The following is a 17,462-nucleotide window of genomic DNA, read 5'->3' on the forward strand; positions in this document are numbered from 1 at the left end:
TTTTGTTTTTTCAAGATAGGGTCTCACTCTAGCTCAGGCTGACCTGGAATTCACTATGTAGTCTCAAGGTGGCCTTGAACTCATGGTGATTCTCCTACCCCTGCCTCCTGAGTGCTGGGATTAAAGGCGTGTGTCAATATTTCTGGCAAATTAGTCCTAAGTCTTTTTTTTTTTTAATTATTTGAGAGGGAGGGAGGAAATGAGAGACGGAGGGAGGGAGAAAAGGCATGCCAAGGCCTCTTGCTGCTACAAACAAACTTCAGACACAGGCACCATTTTGTGTATCTGGCTTTATGTGGGCACTGGGGAATCAAACCTGGGCCATCAGGCTTTACAAACAAGAGTCTTTACTCAGTCATCTCTCCAGTTCCATTATGAAGTCTTAAGTCTACTTGTTAACTTTGGGGTTGACCCAAATCAGACTAGTTTTAAATATTTATTTTATTTATTATTTATAAAAGAGAGAGCGAGAGAGAGAGAGAATGGGTGCACCAGAACCTCTAGCCAATGAAAATGAACTCCAGATGTGTGTGCCACCATGTGCATCTGGCATACATGGGCAATGGGGAATTGATCCTGGGTTCATAGGCTTTGCAGGACTGCTAAGCCATCTCTCCAGGCCCTTTGCAGTTTTATTTATTAATTTTTGTTTTTTTTTTTATTTATTTTGGTTTTTGTATTTCGAGGTTGGGTCTCACTCTAGCCCAGGCTGATCTGGAATTCACTGTGTATTCTCAGGCTGGCCTGGAACTCACATCTTCCCTACCTCTGCCTCCCGAGTGCTAAGATTAAAGGCATGCACTATCACACCCAGCTCCCTCTGCAGTTTTAATAGTGAATGTGCAACTTAACCCACACTGTACACAAAAATAGCCAAATTAAGTCAACTATATAAAATTACACTGGGCATGGTGGCACATGCTTTTAAGTACTTGGGAGGCAGAGGTAGGAAGATCACTGTGAGTTCAAGACCAGCCTGAGACTACACAGTGAATTCCAGGTCAGCCTGAGCTAGAGTGAGACCCTACCTTGGAAAACAAAAACAAACAAACAAAAAACCTATATAAAATTATAATACTTAAAATTTTTATTTGTCTGGCCTTCCTATTTCTGAGAGATTCCCTAATCATCCTGTGAAGATTCCCTAAGTCCTGTAAAGGAATGCAGAGCACCTTCCTACCATAATGAATATCACCAACTTGCAATCTACTGATTGTTTCTTATAGTGAAAAATCCTGAATTAACATCTCCATGTACTGACTTGAGAGGTCATGGTCAATAGGAAAAGATAGTAGAAGGCTTCCTCTGACATTCACCTTCCTTCAGTTTTCTGTGAAGCTAAGCTTTGGGATACTACACTGTTTTGCGTGAAGTAAAATTTAAGAACCAATGATTAGTTGAAATGATGAAGGAAGGGTAAGAAAAGCTGGGTGCTACATGAACAAAGCTGGCTTAAAGCCATCCACTGGTAGAAAGACCTTAAAAATGCACATCACAGAACTGATAGCTCAATGAGACTCCTAATACTATATACATAACAGTGTGGTGCACTGGGCCTCTAGATACTACAAACAAATTCCAGATGCATTTGGCACTTTGTCTTTATGTGGGTACTGGGGACTCAAACCCAGGTCCTTAGGCTTTTTAGGCAAATGCCTTAACCATTGAGCTATCATCTCTCCAGCCATGTTTTTTTTTTTTTTTTTTGAGGTAGGGACTCACTCTAGCCAGGCTGACTTGGAATTCACTATGCAAACTCAGGGTGGCCTCAGATTCACAACAATCCTCCTACCTCTACCTCCCAAGTGCTGGGATTAAGGGCGTGTGCCACCATGCCTGGCTCATTCTTTTTTTTCTTTTAAAGATTTATTTATTTATTGAGATAGAGAGGGAGAGAGACCGAAAGTGTATGCCAGAGCTGTAGCCACTACAAACAAACTCCAGATGCATTTGCCACCATGTGCATCTGGCTTACGTGGGACTTGGAGAATTGAACCTGGGTCCTGAGGCTTCCCAGGCATGCACCTTAACCACTAAGCCATCTCTCCAGGCCTCTTTTCTTTTTCTTTCTTTGGTGTGGGAGGAGGGGAGAGAATGAGGGAGAGAATGAATGTGCATGGGAGCAAGAAAGAGAAAGTATGGGTGGGACAGAGCCTCCTGCCACTGCAAATGAACTCCAGAGGCATGCATCACTTTCTACATCTGGTATTACATGGATACTGGGAAATCAAACCCAGGCCATCAAGCTGTGCAAGCAAGAGCCATCTGTGAGGCCCAAAACACTCATTTCTATAGATAAGAAAACTGCTTTCTAGCTATCTACCCCTTCTCATTTCTCACTATGGTTCAACTACAACTTGAACACCTACAGATTAAAAAAAAGAAAGTAGTAACCATAATATATGAATTCATATCTATATCAACAAGAAATATAATTCAAACCGTTCTATCTTAACTTGTATTTTGCTATATTAACTTGTACTTTTCACAAGGAAGTATTAGATAACAGTAATGTAAAAACTAATGTTTATGTTACTGCATGTGAGGCCAATAATGAAGGGCTATTTATCTAACCACACACCATTCTTGCAAAATGTAAAATGTACACCTATCTCCAGAAAAAGTAAAGCCAAGAGGACACTTAGAAAGCAAATACTGTATGGATGGGTTTCTACAACAAGGGTTCATTGGTCAAAGACAACCACCAACTATATGAAATTGTCCTGTAGGTCACTGAAAAATGTCTTGCTGAAGTACAGATACCCTGCAAGGAAAGGCCTGGGAGGGCCAAGAGGCCTGAGAAAGTTGTCATGAGGCTGTAGAAGCAAACATGTCCCAAGTGAGATAAAACAGTAGCGGGACAAGAGTGGAAAAGAACTGTGCACAGTAGGCTGCAGACAGAGGGCATCCTCAGGGCCCCCCCGCCCTTTTTTTTTTTGTTTTTTCAAGATAGGGTCTCACTCTAGCCCAGGCTGACCAGGAATTCACTATGTAGTCTCAGAGTGGCTTTGAACTCACGGTGGTGATCCTGCTACCTCTGCCTCCCCAGTGCTGGGCTTAAAGGCATGCGCCATCATGCCTAGCTTCAGTCCTTCTTTAAAGTGTCCAAAGTCGGGGCTGAAGAGACAGCTTAGTGGTTAAGCGCTTGCCTGTGAAGCCTAAGGACCCAAGTTCGAGGCTTAATTCCCCAGTACCCATGTAAGCCAGATGCACAAGGTGGCGCATGAATATGGAATTCGTTTGCAGTGGCTGGAGGCCCTGGCACACCCGTTCTCTCTCTCTCTCTGCCTTTTTCTCTCTCTGTCACTCTCAAATAAATAAATAAAAACAAATAAACAAACAAAAAACCAAAAAAACAACAACAAATAACCAAAGTGCCCAAAGTCATCACAAATGGAGAAGTTTTTAACAAGCAAAGCTGTTAATTGGATTTTTTCAATCTAAAGAACTTGTAAAACCATGAAGAAACAGGCTGATTTGTTGGCTGTTATTAAGTTGAAGAGTTTGGCACTGGAGTTTCTACTGTAAAGGCTATGGCCAGTACATGAATTTGGTAGAATGGGAATACTTTAATGATGAGGGTAGAAATTAGACATTTTGCTGGACATGTCTACAAAACAGAATGTTTTCTAGAATGTGACTGTGCAATAACCCTAGGAGGTAGTTATTATAATTTCATTTTCACATTAGAAAAGTGTTCAGTTAACTCCTTTGGATGAAGGAATGACAGTAACCTAGAAAAGCTAGAGTATTTGCTCACAGAAAGAAGTTGGGACTATGGCAATGTTTCTTCAGCTTTTCACAAGATCCTGGGAACAGAACCACCCCAACATCTCACAGTTCCTTACCAGGACCCTACAGCCTAAGAAGGCTGAACCAAGGTGAAGTTCCTGACCTGTGTTTTCAAAGAGCTACTTTTAGGTGCATACCACCACTGAGTTTAACAGCAGACAGGCTCTTAGTCACATCATATTTCAGAACCTTCTTAGTGCTTTAAAGCATCTTGAAGGACTCATGGTGTTTTGAAGAACAGATGCTGGTGGAAAAAGGTCCTGAAGACATGCTCATGGAAACACCCACACCACCTCAGGAAGACATGGTCAGAACTACAGAGCAATTATAGCCAAGAGAACTATGAGTTCAATGTCACCTGAACAAAGAGGTATATCAGGAGGCAGCACAGAGCTCTCAATGGGCTTTCAACCATCTGAAGCTCTTCTTTTGAGGAAGAGAGGTTGAAGCAGGCTAGCAATATATCCAGGCGCTGGGTTTGCATTGCTGGTTCTTGGCTCAGCCACAAAACATCCAAACTAGGTGTGCCTCCTAAAAAGAAAAAAAAAAAAAAAAAGAAGCCCATTTATATACTTCTAGAAGCATAATGGACAACAAATAATCTCTTCCCTATTTGATATGCTTGAGGTTTCAGAGCTTAAAGGAACCAGAAGGTAAACATGAGCAGTTTCTTGTTTAAACAAAAACGAACGTAAAGGGTCAGCACACATCTTACTGAGGCTAGTTCTTCCTTTTTTAAAAAAATATTTTTAATTTTTTTATTTGTTTATTAGAGAGAGGGAAAGGAAGGGGAGGGAGAGAATGGGCATGCCAGGGCCTCTAGCCACTGCAAACGAACTCCAGATGCATGCACCACCTTGTGCATCTGGCTTACACGGGCCCTGGGAAATCGAACCTGAGTCTTTAGGCTTTGCAGGCAAGTGCCTTAACTGCTAAGCCATCTCTCCAGCCCCTTAAATTTTACATTATATGTAATAGGTTATACTCTTTTATTCCCAGACTCCAGCTCCTGTTACCTTGCAGACCTGCCTTGGTGGTGTAATGATATTCACAGTGGAGCATGAAGGCCTCAGTTAATCCCTGTAGGATAGCAGGGGGACCATGTCTCAAGAGTATTCATACTTACTCTGTGGCTCTTACAATCTTTCTGTCCCCCCTCTTCTGAAATGTTCCCTGAGCCATTCCAGGCCTGTTGGCAGTATGAATTAATATTGAGATCTTTGTAGCCTCTCACCATTCTCTGGAGATGAATAGTCTTGGATGACAAAAAAACAAAACAAAACAAAACAAAACAAAACAAAACAAAACTTTCAAATCCCTTAACCCAAGCTTGTCTCACTCTTGGTTGGAAAATGTTTATCTTACAGACAGCATTGATAAGACAAGAAGATAGCCAACTGCCCACCATGAGATTTTCCACCTCTTACCACATCTGCCAGGTCCTAGGAGAAATTGCAGAGGAAATGGCATCATGAATACTGCTCTTACTGCTAGCCTGACAACCAGCTCCAGAGTTATGGTAACAGACACAGTAATCAATCAAAACCTATCAAAGAAGAAATCCAGAGGCTACAGAGCAGCTCTTCCCTTCTTTTTAGTGTCTAGGTTAAGAGGACAGCTGGGGGCTATTACTCCTACCCATGTTACATGACCTACTTTAGGAACACTCTTCAAAGACTTATCCTTCACTATGGTTTCCATGAGGAAATCCCACCGATGACCCTGCAGTGTTCTCAAACTTTTGAGTGCAAGAGAATCAACTACAGAGACTTATGACACACTTTCTAGGATATGAGTACAGACCTGATCTGAGAGTCATGTGTGCTGGGGAGAAACATTTATTTATGAGAAAGAAAGAGAGAGGCAGATAGAAAGAGAATGGGTGTACCAGGGCCTTTAGCCACTGCAAGTGAACTCCAGATGCATGCAGCACCTTGTACACCTGCCTTTATATGGGTCCTGAGGAATCGAACCCGGGTCCTTTGGCTTTGTAGGCAAGTGCCTTAACTGCTAAGTTATCACTCTAGCCCAGGAATGTACATTTAAACAACATATAACGTGAGATCACTGGACCTATGCTTTAGAAAGCACTTCCCTAAAATTTAAACAAAAACTTCTGACGTGTAAGTTTTACAGTTTCATTTCTGTATTAACCATGTGTATAAAAACAAACAAATATCCTTACTTGTTTACCTGAATCGGGACAAACTGCCATGAGTTAAGAGTGCCACAGTGGATGTGGGCAACTCTGGGACAAACAGGAAGGTGCCAGTGTGAGAACTGCAGTAGGTAACACCTTTCCCAGCAGCTACGGTCCTGTTGAGACACTGATTGAATAGCCTGTACCAAAATGTGGCTGGGGTGACATGTCCCACTTGTTCATCATGGAAACAAATTGGCTAGCCAAATGGTTCCAGAATACAACCCAAAAGGAAATTCTTTTTCTTCATTTCTGACACTGTCATTCTCTATTCTCAGTGGTAATTTTCCCACTATCAGCAGCAAAAACAACTCAGTAAATCACTTGCATTCCTGAGAAGGCTGAAGTGTTACTTCCTCAAAAACAAAACTCCTACTTTTTAATATTAATTTTGTAGAAAAAAAATCCAACTTTTTCTTCTTGAGACAAAGGAAATGCTACAGACACTTAAACCACCTATGACATTAGTACTTAAGAGAGCATCCCAAGATAATGATAGGTGTTGCCAAGTCTTAGAAATACTCCCTTCGTTTATGGCAAGCTGTCTATTAATCAAAAGAACACTAGAATTTCCTTTTTTTTTTTAAAAAAAAATTGTGTTTATTTTTATTTCTTTATTTATGAGAGAAAGAGAGAGAGAGAGGTAGGGAGGGAGGGAGGGAGGGAGAATGGGCACAGCAGGGCCTCCAGACACTGCAAACATACTCTCAGTGCTACCTTGTACATCTAGCTTATATAGGTACTGGGTAATCGAGCCTCGAACCAGGGTACTTAGGCTTCATAGGCAAGCACTAAACCACTAAACTATCTCTCCAGCACAAAAACTAGTATTTCTTCCTTTACAAAAAAACTAGTATTTTTTAATACAAAAATATATAAGACCCAGCCTTGAGGTTCACAAAACTCTACTAGAAAGCTGCCAAGCTCATTCGTGTATAAACTGTGTCTTCTTCCACAGTTTATAATACAAACAAGTAGCAGAAACCATAGGACCCACAAAACCTAACAGTTCAAATAAAAGGCTTTCCAACTTCTGCTCTAAGAAATAATAAATTTCTACTATCATAGTTATTTCAAACATGCTAAAATATTTAGAAAACTGTTTTTTACTTCAAAAGTTAGATGTTTGGAAAAAATTAAATAGAAAAGCATAAAGAAAAGTAAAAATAATCTATAATATACCAACCAGCCATTACTGTGTCTTAAAACACAGTTCTCAGTATATATAAAATTGTGGGAACACTGATAAAGATTACATCAGAGAATCAAAATGGAAAGTGGGGAGCTGGAGAGATGGCTTAGTGGTTAAGCCTAAGACCACTCTCAGTCTCTAATAAATAAAAACTTAATATGGTAAGTGGGGAAATTTTACCTTACCTTCTATTTACACATGAAAGTTTCATATAAAACAAAACAAAACACAAGACAAGCAGGCATAGTGGCACACAACTTTAATCCCAGCACATGGGAGGCTGAAGTAGAAGGAACACTGTGAGTCTCAGGAGGACAGCTTCAGACTACATAGTGAATTCTAGGTCAGCCTGAGCTAGAATGAGACCCTACCTCAAAAAACCAAACAAACACACAAAGAAAACACAAAACAGGGGAGAGGGAGATAGCTTAGAGGTTAAATGTGCTTGCTTTCAAAACCTGCTGGCCAAGGTTCAATTCCCTAGCACCCATGTAAAACCAGATGCACAAAGTGGCACATGCATCTGAGTTAGTTTGCAGTGGGAAGAGGCCTGGCACATATATCCTCCCCCCCACTTTCAAATAAATAAAGAGAGAGAGAGAGAGAGAGAGAGAGGGAGGGAAGGAGGGAGGGAGAAAATAAAGTTCATGGAATTATCCAAGAACAAGGACACTGAAAATGATGGATGAGATTTCCAGTCAAAAAATTAGTGATGTTTACTCATGGCTCTTACTTCTTCTAGAAATGGCCTTAGATAGGCAGGTAAAGATTTTCAAATATCTACCCAGTAAAAGACAGGTGAGAGGGCTGGGGGTGTGTCTAAAGGGAAGAGTGGAAGTCTAGCATTTATGAGGGCCTGGGTTCAAGCCCCAGCATCGCAAGAAAAAGAAAGTAAAAGACAGAAATATAAAATAAGTCAATTGTTGCCAGCTCCTCCTTCCCCCACCATTTCTTGTAAAAGTTAATGACAGAAGCCAAGCATGGTGGCAGATAGCTTTAATCCCAGCACTTGAGAGACTGAGGGAGAAGGACTACTGTGAATTCAAGGCCAGCCTGTTGGGTTATACAGTGGGTTCCTCATCAGCCTAGGTTACAGTGATGCCATGCCTTGGAGAGGAAAAAGAAAAAAAATTTCTTTCTGATCACTTGGAAACTTCCAGCTGTGGGTGAGTTTTTTCCTCGCTGAGCCTGGGCTGGCTCAGCCCTAACCCAGGTCCAGCTAGGAGGGTCTCCTAGCCCTTACTCTGTACATGGGTTCTTTATCTCCTCCTTTTCACCACATGGCAGAACTCCTTGAACTTTCTTTCTTTCCATGCTTTTTATTCCCCCCATGCCTTCCACATGGGATCTCTAGCCATGTGGGTGCCTTTCCTTGGCTCTGTACTTCCCTCAATAACTTACGCTTTTCTCCCAGGTCCTCCACTTGGACTCTATAGCCACGTGGGTGTCTTTCCTTGGATCTGCACTTCCCTCAACAAATATAATAATTTAATTTTTTTTAAAAAGTTACTGACCAAAGGGTTAGACCAGATAGTCATTCATTCTACTTATATGTACTAAGGCCAACAATCCCAGGTGCCCTGTCAGTTTCTGAGCAGTTCTATACCAACTATGACCTAGTACTGCCTTAGAAGGGCTTGCAAGAGATTTACTTTAAGGATGTCAAGATTAGTGGTTGGGATGTGGTGGAGCACTTTTGTAGCACACACAAGTCCCTAGGATCAACACCCATCTGTTTAAAAAAAAGCCATGATTTAGCCACAGAAATACTAAAGGTCAAAGAGAGTAACAAGTAGATTGGGGCAGGGTTACTAAGGAAGCATTCATGAAGAAATGAAGAAACAGACCACGTGGACTGGGCTCTACTAGGTAGATTGCAAGCAGGCAACAATGTGTACATGATTAGATCTTTTTGCTTTTCTTCCATCTAGACACATATCACGTGTATAAAACACTGTGAACACAGTTCACAGTCCCATCAGTGCAATGACATGACAATGGGAGATTTCACCTTGTGTTCTATCTTTTACACATAAGTTTAACATTGTATTAGTTACTTTCTTCATCCCTGTGACAAAATACTTAACAGAGCATCTTATGGGTCAAAAAGTTATTTTGGCTCATCATTTCAGGGGATTTTAGCCCATCACAGTGGGAAAAATGGTATGTGAGGCACTAGCTGCTCTTATGATACAAACCAGCAGCAGAAGACATAGAGCAGAACCACGAATAACTTTCAAGGGCCCACCCCTTGTGACCTACCTCTTTAACCAGGCCCCACCTCTTCAAAGGCCATGTAGCCTTCACAATAGCACCATATGGTAGGGAGTAAGTGTTACAATATGAGACCATAGGAGACATTTCAGATTCAAGTCATAACAAATATTTAAAAACTGAGATCTCTCTCTGTTTGCAAATAAACAAATTTTTAAAAGCTCCAAAAATTCTGATGCACACATGAAGTCTGAACCCTACCCAACAAAAAGGCCAATAACCACTTACACCAGTGATAAATAAACTTGTCCTTGGGCTAGAGAGAGAGCTTAACAGTTAAGGTGTTTGCCTACAAAGCCAAAGGACTTGGGACTGAGTCCCCAGAATCCATATAAACTGGAGCAATCATGTACCTGGAATTCACTTTCAGGGGCTCTTGCCCATAAATAAATAAAAAGGAATCTTTTTTTTTGTTGTTGTTGTTTGAGGTAGGGTCTCACTCTAGCCCAGACTGACCTGTAATTCACTCTATAGTTCCAGGCTGGCCTCCAACTCATATTGGTCCTCCTACCTCTGGGATGAAGGTGTGTGCCACCACACCCAGCTACCAAATTTATAAAAAATATTTATTTATTTGCAAGCAGAGAAAGAAAGACAGGGTGTAGATAGGTGCAGCCAAGGCCTCTAGCCACTACAAACAAATGTCAGATGCATGTACCACTTCTGTCATCTGGCTTTATGTGGGTACTAGGTAACTGAACCTAGGCATTGTTAGGCATTGCAGGTAAACAACTTAACCACTGAGCTATCACTCCAGCCTCCAAATCTTTTAATATCAGAGACTTTTCACCTCAAATTCAATCAGAAATTTGTTTAGTCACAAAATACCAAATGCTTATATAGAATGAACATAAGAAATATTGTACTTCATGGACTCTTTTTTCAGAAGCTGTGCAGGCTTATATGACAGAAGGTTGTACATGCCAAGGTTCCTGACTCCTGATGTTATGAGTGAATACTCCAGAACATGTGGAGCCCTCTGATGCTGCTACACAAAAGCTTTTCTTTTCCTCCACCCAGAGATATACTGTTCAGCCCATAGGTCTTTAGTATCCTCTTCCCTGGGCAGGGAAGTGTCTTGAAGGACCATCAAGATAAGTTCTCTTTAACAGTAAGTGATAAGAAAAATAGCTAACTGCTGGCTGAGAGTACCCAATAGAGGGATTTGTTAAGTAATTCTAGTTTATAAGAAATATACTTTAAAAAAATTTTTTTTTTTAATTTTTAATTTTTAATTTATTTATTTGAGAGCGACAGACACAGAGAGAAAGACAGGTAGAGGGAGAGAGAGAATGGGCGCGCCAGGGTTTCCAGCCTCTGCAAACGAACTCCAGACGCGTGCACCCCCCCATGCATCTGGCTAACGTGGGACCTGGGGAACAGAGCCTCGAACCGGGGTCCTTAGGCTTCACAGGCAAGCGCTTAACCGCTAAGCCATCTCTCCAGCCCAAGAAATATACTTTTAACATAAGTGAAAGACAATCAGCTCAGGAGAGACAAATGGCTCAAACAAGCTTGTATGAAGGAGAAATATGCACACCATCCACTCATTAACTCACTCACTCATTACCTCATTAACAAACGTTTACTTTTTTTTTTAATTTTTATTAACATTTTCCATGATTATAAAATATATCCCATTGTAATTCCCTCCCTCCCCACCCCTACACTTTCCCGTTTGAAATTCCATTCTCCATCATATTACCTCCCAGTTACAATCATTGTAATTACATTTTTACAATATCAACCTATTAAGTATCCTCCTCCCTTCCTTTCTCCACCCTTTATGTCTCCTTTTCAACTTACTGGCCTCTGCTACTAAGTATTTTCATTCTCACACAGAAGCCCAGTCATCTGTAGCTAGGATCCCCATATGAGAGAGAACATGTGGCGCTTGGCTTTCTGGGCCTGGGTTACCTGACTTAGTATAATACTTTCCAGGTCCATCCATTTTTCTGCAAATTTCATAACTTCATTTTTCTTTACCGCTGAGTAGAACTCCATTGTATAAATGTACCACATCTTCATTATCCACTCATCTGTTGAGGGACATCTAGGCTGGTTCCATTTCCCAGCTATTATAAATTGAGCAGCAATAAACATGGTTGAGCATGTACTTCAAAGGAAATGAGATGAGTCCTTTGGATATATGCCTAGGAGTGCTATAGCTGGGTCATATGGTAGATCAATCTCTAGCAGCTTTAGGAACCTCCACACTGTTTTCCACAATGGCTGGACCAGATTGCATTCCCACCAGCAGTGCAGAAGGGTTCCTTTTTTTCCACATCCCCGCCAACATTTATGATCATTTGTTTTCATGATGGTGGCCAATCTGACAGGAGTGAGATGGAATCTCAATGTAGTTTTAATCTGCATTTCCCTGATGACTAGTGACGTAGAACATTTTTTTAGGTGATTATATGCCATTCGTATTTCTTCCTTTGAGAACTCTCTATTTAGCTCCTTAGCCCATTTTTTGATTGGCTTGTTTGATTCCTTATTGGTTAACTTTTTGAGTTCTTTGTATATCCTAGATATTAATCCTCTATCAGATATATAGCTGGCGAAGATTTTTTCCCATTCTGTAGGTTGCCTCTTTGCTTTTTTCACTGTGTCCTTTGCGGTGCAAAATCTTTGTAATTTCATTAGGTCCCAGTGGTTAATCTGTGGTTTTATTGCCTGAGCAATTGGGGTTGTATTCAGAAAGTCTTTGCCAAGACCAATATGTTGAAGGGTTTCCCCTACTTTTTCCTCTAGCAGTTTCAAAGTTTCCGGTCTGATGTTAAGGTCTTTAATCCATTTGGACTTAATTCTTGTGCATGGCGAGAGAGAAGGATCTATTTTCATCCTTCTGCAGATATTTATCCAGTTTTCAAAACACCATTTGCTGAAAAGGCTGTCTCTTCTCCAATGAGTATTTTTGGCATTTTTATCGAATATCAGGTGGCTATAGCTACTTGGGCTTACATCTGGGTCCTCTATTCTGTTCCACTGATCTACATGTCTGTTTTTGTGCCAGTACCATGCTGTTTTTGTTACTATGGCTCTGTAGTATAGGTTAAAATCAGGTATGGTGATACCACCAGCCTCTTTTTTGTTGCTCAGTATTATTTTAGATATTCGAGGTTTTTTGTGATTCCAAATGAATTTTTGGATTGTTTTTTCTATTTCCATGAAGAAAGCCTTTGGAATTTTGATAGGGATTGCATTAAATGTGTAGATTGCTTTAGGTAAGATTGCCATTTTCACGATATTGATTCTTCCAAGCCAGGAACAAGGGATGTTTCTCCACTTTCTAGTGTCTTCTGCAATTTCTCGCTTGAGTGTTTTAAAGTTCTCATTGTATAGATTCTTTACTTCCTTGGTTAGGTTTATTCCAAGGTATTTTATTTTTTTTGATGCAATTGTGAATGGGAGTGATTCTCTGATTTCATCCTCTGTGTGTTTGTTGTTAGCATATACGAAGGCTACTGATTTCTGTGTATTTATTTTGTATCCTGCTACATTGCTGTAGGTTTTGATCAGCTCTAACAGCTTGCTAGTAGAGTCCTTAGGGTCCTTTATGTATAGAATCATGTCATCTGCAAATAATGATAACTTGATTTCTTCCTTTCCAATTTGTATCCCTTTTATGTGTGTCTCTTGCCTTATTGCTATGGCTAAGACTTCCAAAACTATATTAAATAGAAGTGGAGACAGTGGACACCCTTGTCTTGTTCCTGATTTTAGTGGAAAAGCTTCCAGTTTTTCCCCATTTAGTAATATGTTGACTGTAGGCTTGTCATAAATAGCCTTTATTATATTGAGATATGTTCCTTCTATTCCCAGTCTCTGTAGGACTTTTATCATGAAGGGATGTTGGATTTTGTCAAATGCTTTCTCTGCATCTAATGAGATGATCATGTGATTTTTGTCCTTCTACCCATTTATGTAATGTATTACATTTATAGATTTGCGTATGTTGAACCATCCCTGCATCTCTGGGATAAAGCCTACTTGGTCAGGGTGAATGATCTTTTTGATATACTCTTGTATTCTGTTTGCCAATATTTTGTTGAGAATTTTTGCATCTATGTTCATGAGGGAGATTGGTCTGTAATTTTCTTTTTTTGTTCTATCTTTGCCTGGTTTTGGTATCAGGGTGATGCTGGCCTCATAGAAGGAGTTTGGTAGGATTCCTTCTTTTTCTATTTCCTGGAAAAGCTTAAGAAGCAATGGTGTTAGCTCTTCCTTAAAAGTCTGGTAAAATTCAGCAGTGAATCCATCCGGGCCTGGGCTTTTTTTAGTTGGGAGATTATTGATAACTGCTCGGATCTCCATGTTTGTTATAGGTCTATTTAAGTGATTAATCTCATTTTGATTTAATTTAGGTAGGTCATATAGATCAAGGAAATCATCCATTTCTTTCAGATTTTCATACTTTGTGGAGTATATGCTTTTATAGTATGTCCCTATAATTTTTTGAATTTCTCTGGAATCTGTTGTGATGTTACCTTGTTCATCTCTGATTTTATTAATTTGTGTCTCTTCTCTCTTTCTTTTGGTCAGATTTGCTAAGGGTTTATCAATCTTGTTTATCCTTTCAAAGAACCAACTCTTTGTTTCATTAATTCTTTGGATTGTTCTTTTTGTTTCTATTTCATTAATTTCTGCCCTAATCTTTATTATTTCTTCCCGTCTACTACTTTTTGGTTTGCCTTGTTCTTCTTTTTCCAAGGCTTTAAGGCGAAGCATTAGGTCGTTTACTTGCGACCTTTCTAATTTCTTAATATAGGCACTTAAGGCTATAAATTTACCTCTTAGAACTGCCTTCATTGTGTCCCAGAGATTTTGGTATGTTGTATTCTCATTATCATTTGACTCTATAAATTTTTTGATTTCCTTTTTGATTTCATCATTGACCCACTCATCATTTAGTAGTGTATTGTTTAGTTTCCATGATTTTGTGTATGCTCTATAGCCTTTCTTGCTACTGATTTGTAGTTTAATTCCATTGTGGTCAGATAGAATGCAAGGAATTATTTCAATTTTCCTGAATTTGTTAAGATTTGCTTTGTGTCCTAATATATGGTCTATTTTAGAGAATGTTCCATGTGCTGCTGAAAAGAATGTATATTCTGCAGCCTTTGGGTGAAATGTCCTGTTTATATCTGTTAGGTCCATTCCTTCTATGACCTCATTTAGTCCAGATGCCTCTCTGTTTATTCTTTCCCTGGATGACCTGTCAATTGATGAGAGTGGGGTGTTAAAGTCACCCACCACCACTGTGTTTGGTGTTATCTGTGACATTAGTTCTAATAGTATTTGTTTGACGAATTTGTGAGCCCCCATGTTAGGTGCATATATGTGTAGGATTGTAATGTCCTCCTGTTGGAGTGTGCCCTTAATCAATATAAAGTGACCTTCCTTATCTTTTTTGACTAACGTCGGACTAAAGTCTACCCTGTCTGATATTAGGATAGCAACCCCTGCTTGTTTTCTAGGCCCATTTGCTTGAAACACCGTCTTCCAACCTTTCACCCTAAGATAATGTCTATCCTTTGTAGAAAGGTGAGTTTCTTGGAGACAACAAATTGTAGGATCCTGCTTTTTAACCCAGTCTGCAAATCTATGTCTTTTCATTGGGGCATTGAGACCGTTGATATTAAGAGATATTATTGAAAGGTGTGTATTTATGTTTGCCATTTGTGTGTGTGTATGTGTGTTACTTGTTCTACCTGTGCTCTCTTCTGTTAACTGGTATTTGAGTATAGCTGGTTTTTTCTAGGTTCCTTATATGTGTGCTTTTCCTTTTGTTCAGCATGGAGGATTCTATCAAGTATTTTCTGTAGAGCTGGTTTTGTCTTCAGATACTCCTTTAACCTGCTTTTGTCATGGAATGTCTTTATTTCTCCATCTATTTGGATGGATAACTTTGCAGGATAAAGTAACCTTGGTTGACAATTGTTATCTTTCAGAACTTGGAATATATCACTCCAAGCCCTTCTGGCTTTAAAAGTTTGTGTTGAATAATCTGCTGTAATCCTGATGGGCTTGCTTTTGTAGGTAACTTGATTTTTCTCTCTAACTGCTTTCAATATTTTTTCTTTGGTTTGTGTGTTTGGAAGTTTGAGTATAATGTGGCGAGGAGAGTTTCTTTCTGGGTTTTGTCTGGCTGGGGTTCTAAAGGCTTCCTGTATCTGTATTGGCACCTCTTTCCCAATTTGGGGAAAATTTTCCTCTATGATTTTGTTGAAGATGCCTACTATGCCTCTGGAGTGGAGTTCTTCTCCTTCTACTATGCCCTGAATTCTTATATTGGATCTTTTCATAGTGTCCCGAATATCTTGAAATTCCCACTCGTACTTTTCTATAAGTTTGTCTTTCTCTTTGTTGGACTGCATTAGGTCTGCCACCTGATCTTCTAGCTTAGATATTCTGTCCTCTCCCTCATCCATCCTACTGGTGAGATTTTCTACAGAGTTTTTTATTTCATTAACTGTGTTCTTCATTGCTAGTAATTCTGACTGGTTTTTCTTTATTATTTCTATTTCCCTATTTATGTCTTGTATTGCCTTCTTTATTTCATTAAATTGGTGTCCTGCCTCTTCTTTGATTCCTTTGATTTCCTCTTTGATTTCTTCTTTGATTGTTTTCATGTGTTCTTTGACCTCTTTGAACATATTTATAATTATTCTTTTGAACTCTTTCTCAGGCATTTCCTCTAACTCTTTCTCACTGGAGGACATTTCTGATGCATTAATACTTTTAGGTGGATTTATATCGTCTTGCTTTTTAGTGTTTCTTGTGTTATAATGTATATATTTTTGCATCTTGGATTAAGTTAATGCTTGGATTTTCTAGCTAGCTGTGTATTCTTTGCTGTATCAATTGATTTGATGTAATATATTTTCAGGGTAGGACCTTAAGGTATTAGGTGTGGCTCTTAAGACTCTCAGAGTATCTACAAAGATGTTCTTAGGGGTTGAGTTTCCCTGCTATAGGAGTATTCAAGCAGGCTGAGTGGAATAAAATACTGGTAGATTCTAAAATTTAACTAAACACTGTACACATTCAATCAAAAACAGCCCCGTGGGCTGGAGAGATGGCTTAGCGGTTAAGCGCTTGCCTGTGAAGCCTAAGGACCCCGGTTTGAGGCTCGGTTCCCCAGGTCCCACGTTAGCCAGATGCACAAGGGGGCGCATGCGTCTGGAGTTCGTTTGCAGAGGCTGGAAGCCCTGGCGCGCCCATTCTCTCTCTCTCCCTCTATCTGTCTTTCTCTCTGTGTCTGTCACTCTCAAATAAATAAATAAATAAATAAAAATTAAAAAAAAAAAAAAAAAAAAACAGCCCCGAGTATGTATGCAAGAGTAGTTATTATAACAACCAGATCCTCTATCAACAACGAGGTTTAGATTTCTGGTCTGTTGAGGTATCCAAGTCAGCTTGTGACCAAGTGAGACCCTTCCCTGGTGCAATCCCAGTTACCTTGGGTGATTGTGGTCTCAGTCAAGTTGCTGCCTGGGTCGTCGGGCTGCTGTTCTGATTTCTGGAGCTGGGCACTTGCTTTTCCTACGGGGCAAACTGAGCCGCTGCTGCTCCCTCTGCTGCTGTCGTAGCTGCCAGCACCGGAGCCACCACCGCTGCTGAAGCTGCCGCTGCCGTGTGCACCGCTGCTGTTCACCCCGAAGCCGCTGCTGCGGGATCTGCCGCCGCTGCCGCTCCTGGGTCCGCTGCTGCTGGGGCCACTGGTACCGGTGCTGGAGCCGCTGAAGTTGCTGCCGAACTCTGCTCCTGCTTGGGTCCCGCTGTCAGCCCAAGTTGGCGTGGCCGGTCCCGGGCCGCTGCTGTGTTCGCTGGAGCTGGGTTCAGGTGGTGGGGGAGGGGAGGGAGCCGCGGCTGCTCTGGTTGTATCGCTGTTCCACGTGTGCTTCTACCTCCCGGTCTGCTCTTCCCTCCGTTGGTCGCTGCCGCTCTTCCCTCACGTTTCCCGAGTTGCGGAGAGCGCGGTGTGAGGGGAAAATC

At 40.6% G+C, this 17,462-nt stretch overlaps 1 protein-coding gene across 6 annotated transcripts in view; it reads right to left on the reverse strand.

Annotated features, from left to right (window-relative positions):
* The window catches only part of Fam120b (family with sequence similarity 120B), a 102,907-nt gene that overhangs the window by 45,350 nt on the left and 40,095 nt on the right, over nucleotides 1-17,462 (reverse strand). For all 6 annotated transcript variants that reach the window (XM_045158394.1, XM_045158393.1, XM_004651068.2 and 3 more), the window contains exon 5: nucleotides 4,151-4,323. In XM_045158394.1, the coding sequence (XP_045014329.1) occupies nucleotides 4,151-4,323 (173 nt within the window). The remainder of the gene's footprint in view (nucleotides 1-4,150; nucleotides 4,324-17,462) is intronic.

Source organism: Jaculus jaculus, chromosome 9, assembly GCF_020740685.1.
Source record: "Jaculus jaculus isolate mJacJac1 chromosome 9, mJacJac1.mat.Y.cur, whole genome shotgun sequence".
Taxonomy (NCBI): Eukaryota; Metazoa; Chordata; class Mammalia; order Rodentia; family Dipodidae; genus Jaculus; species Jaculus jaculus.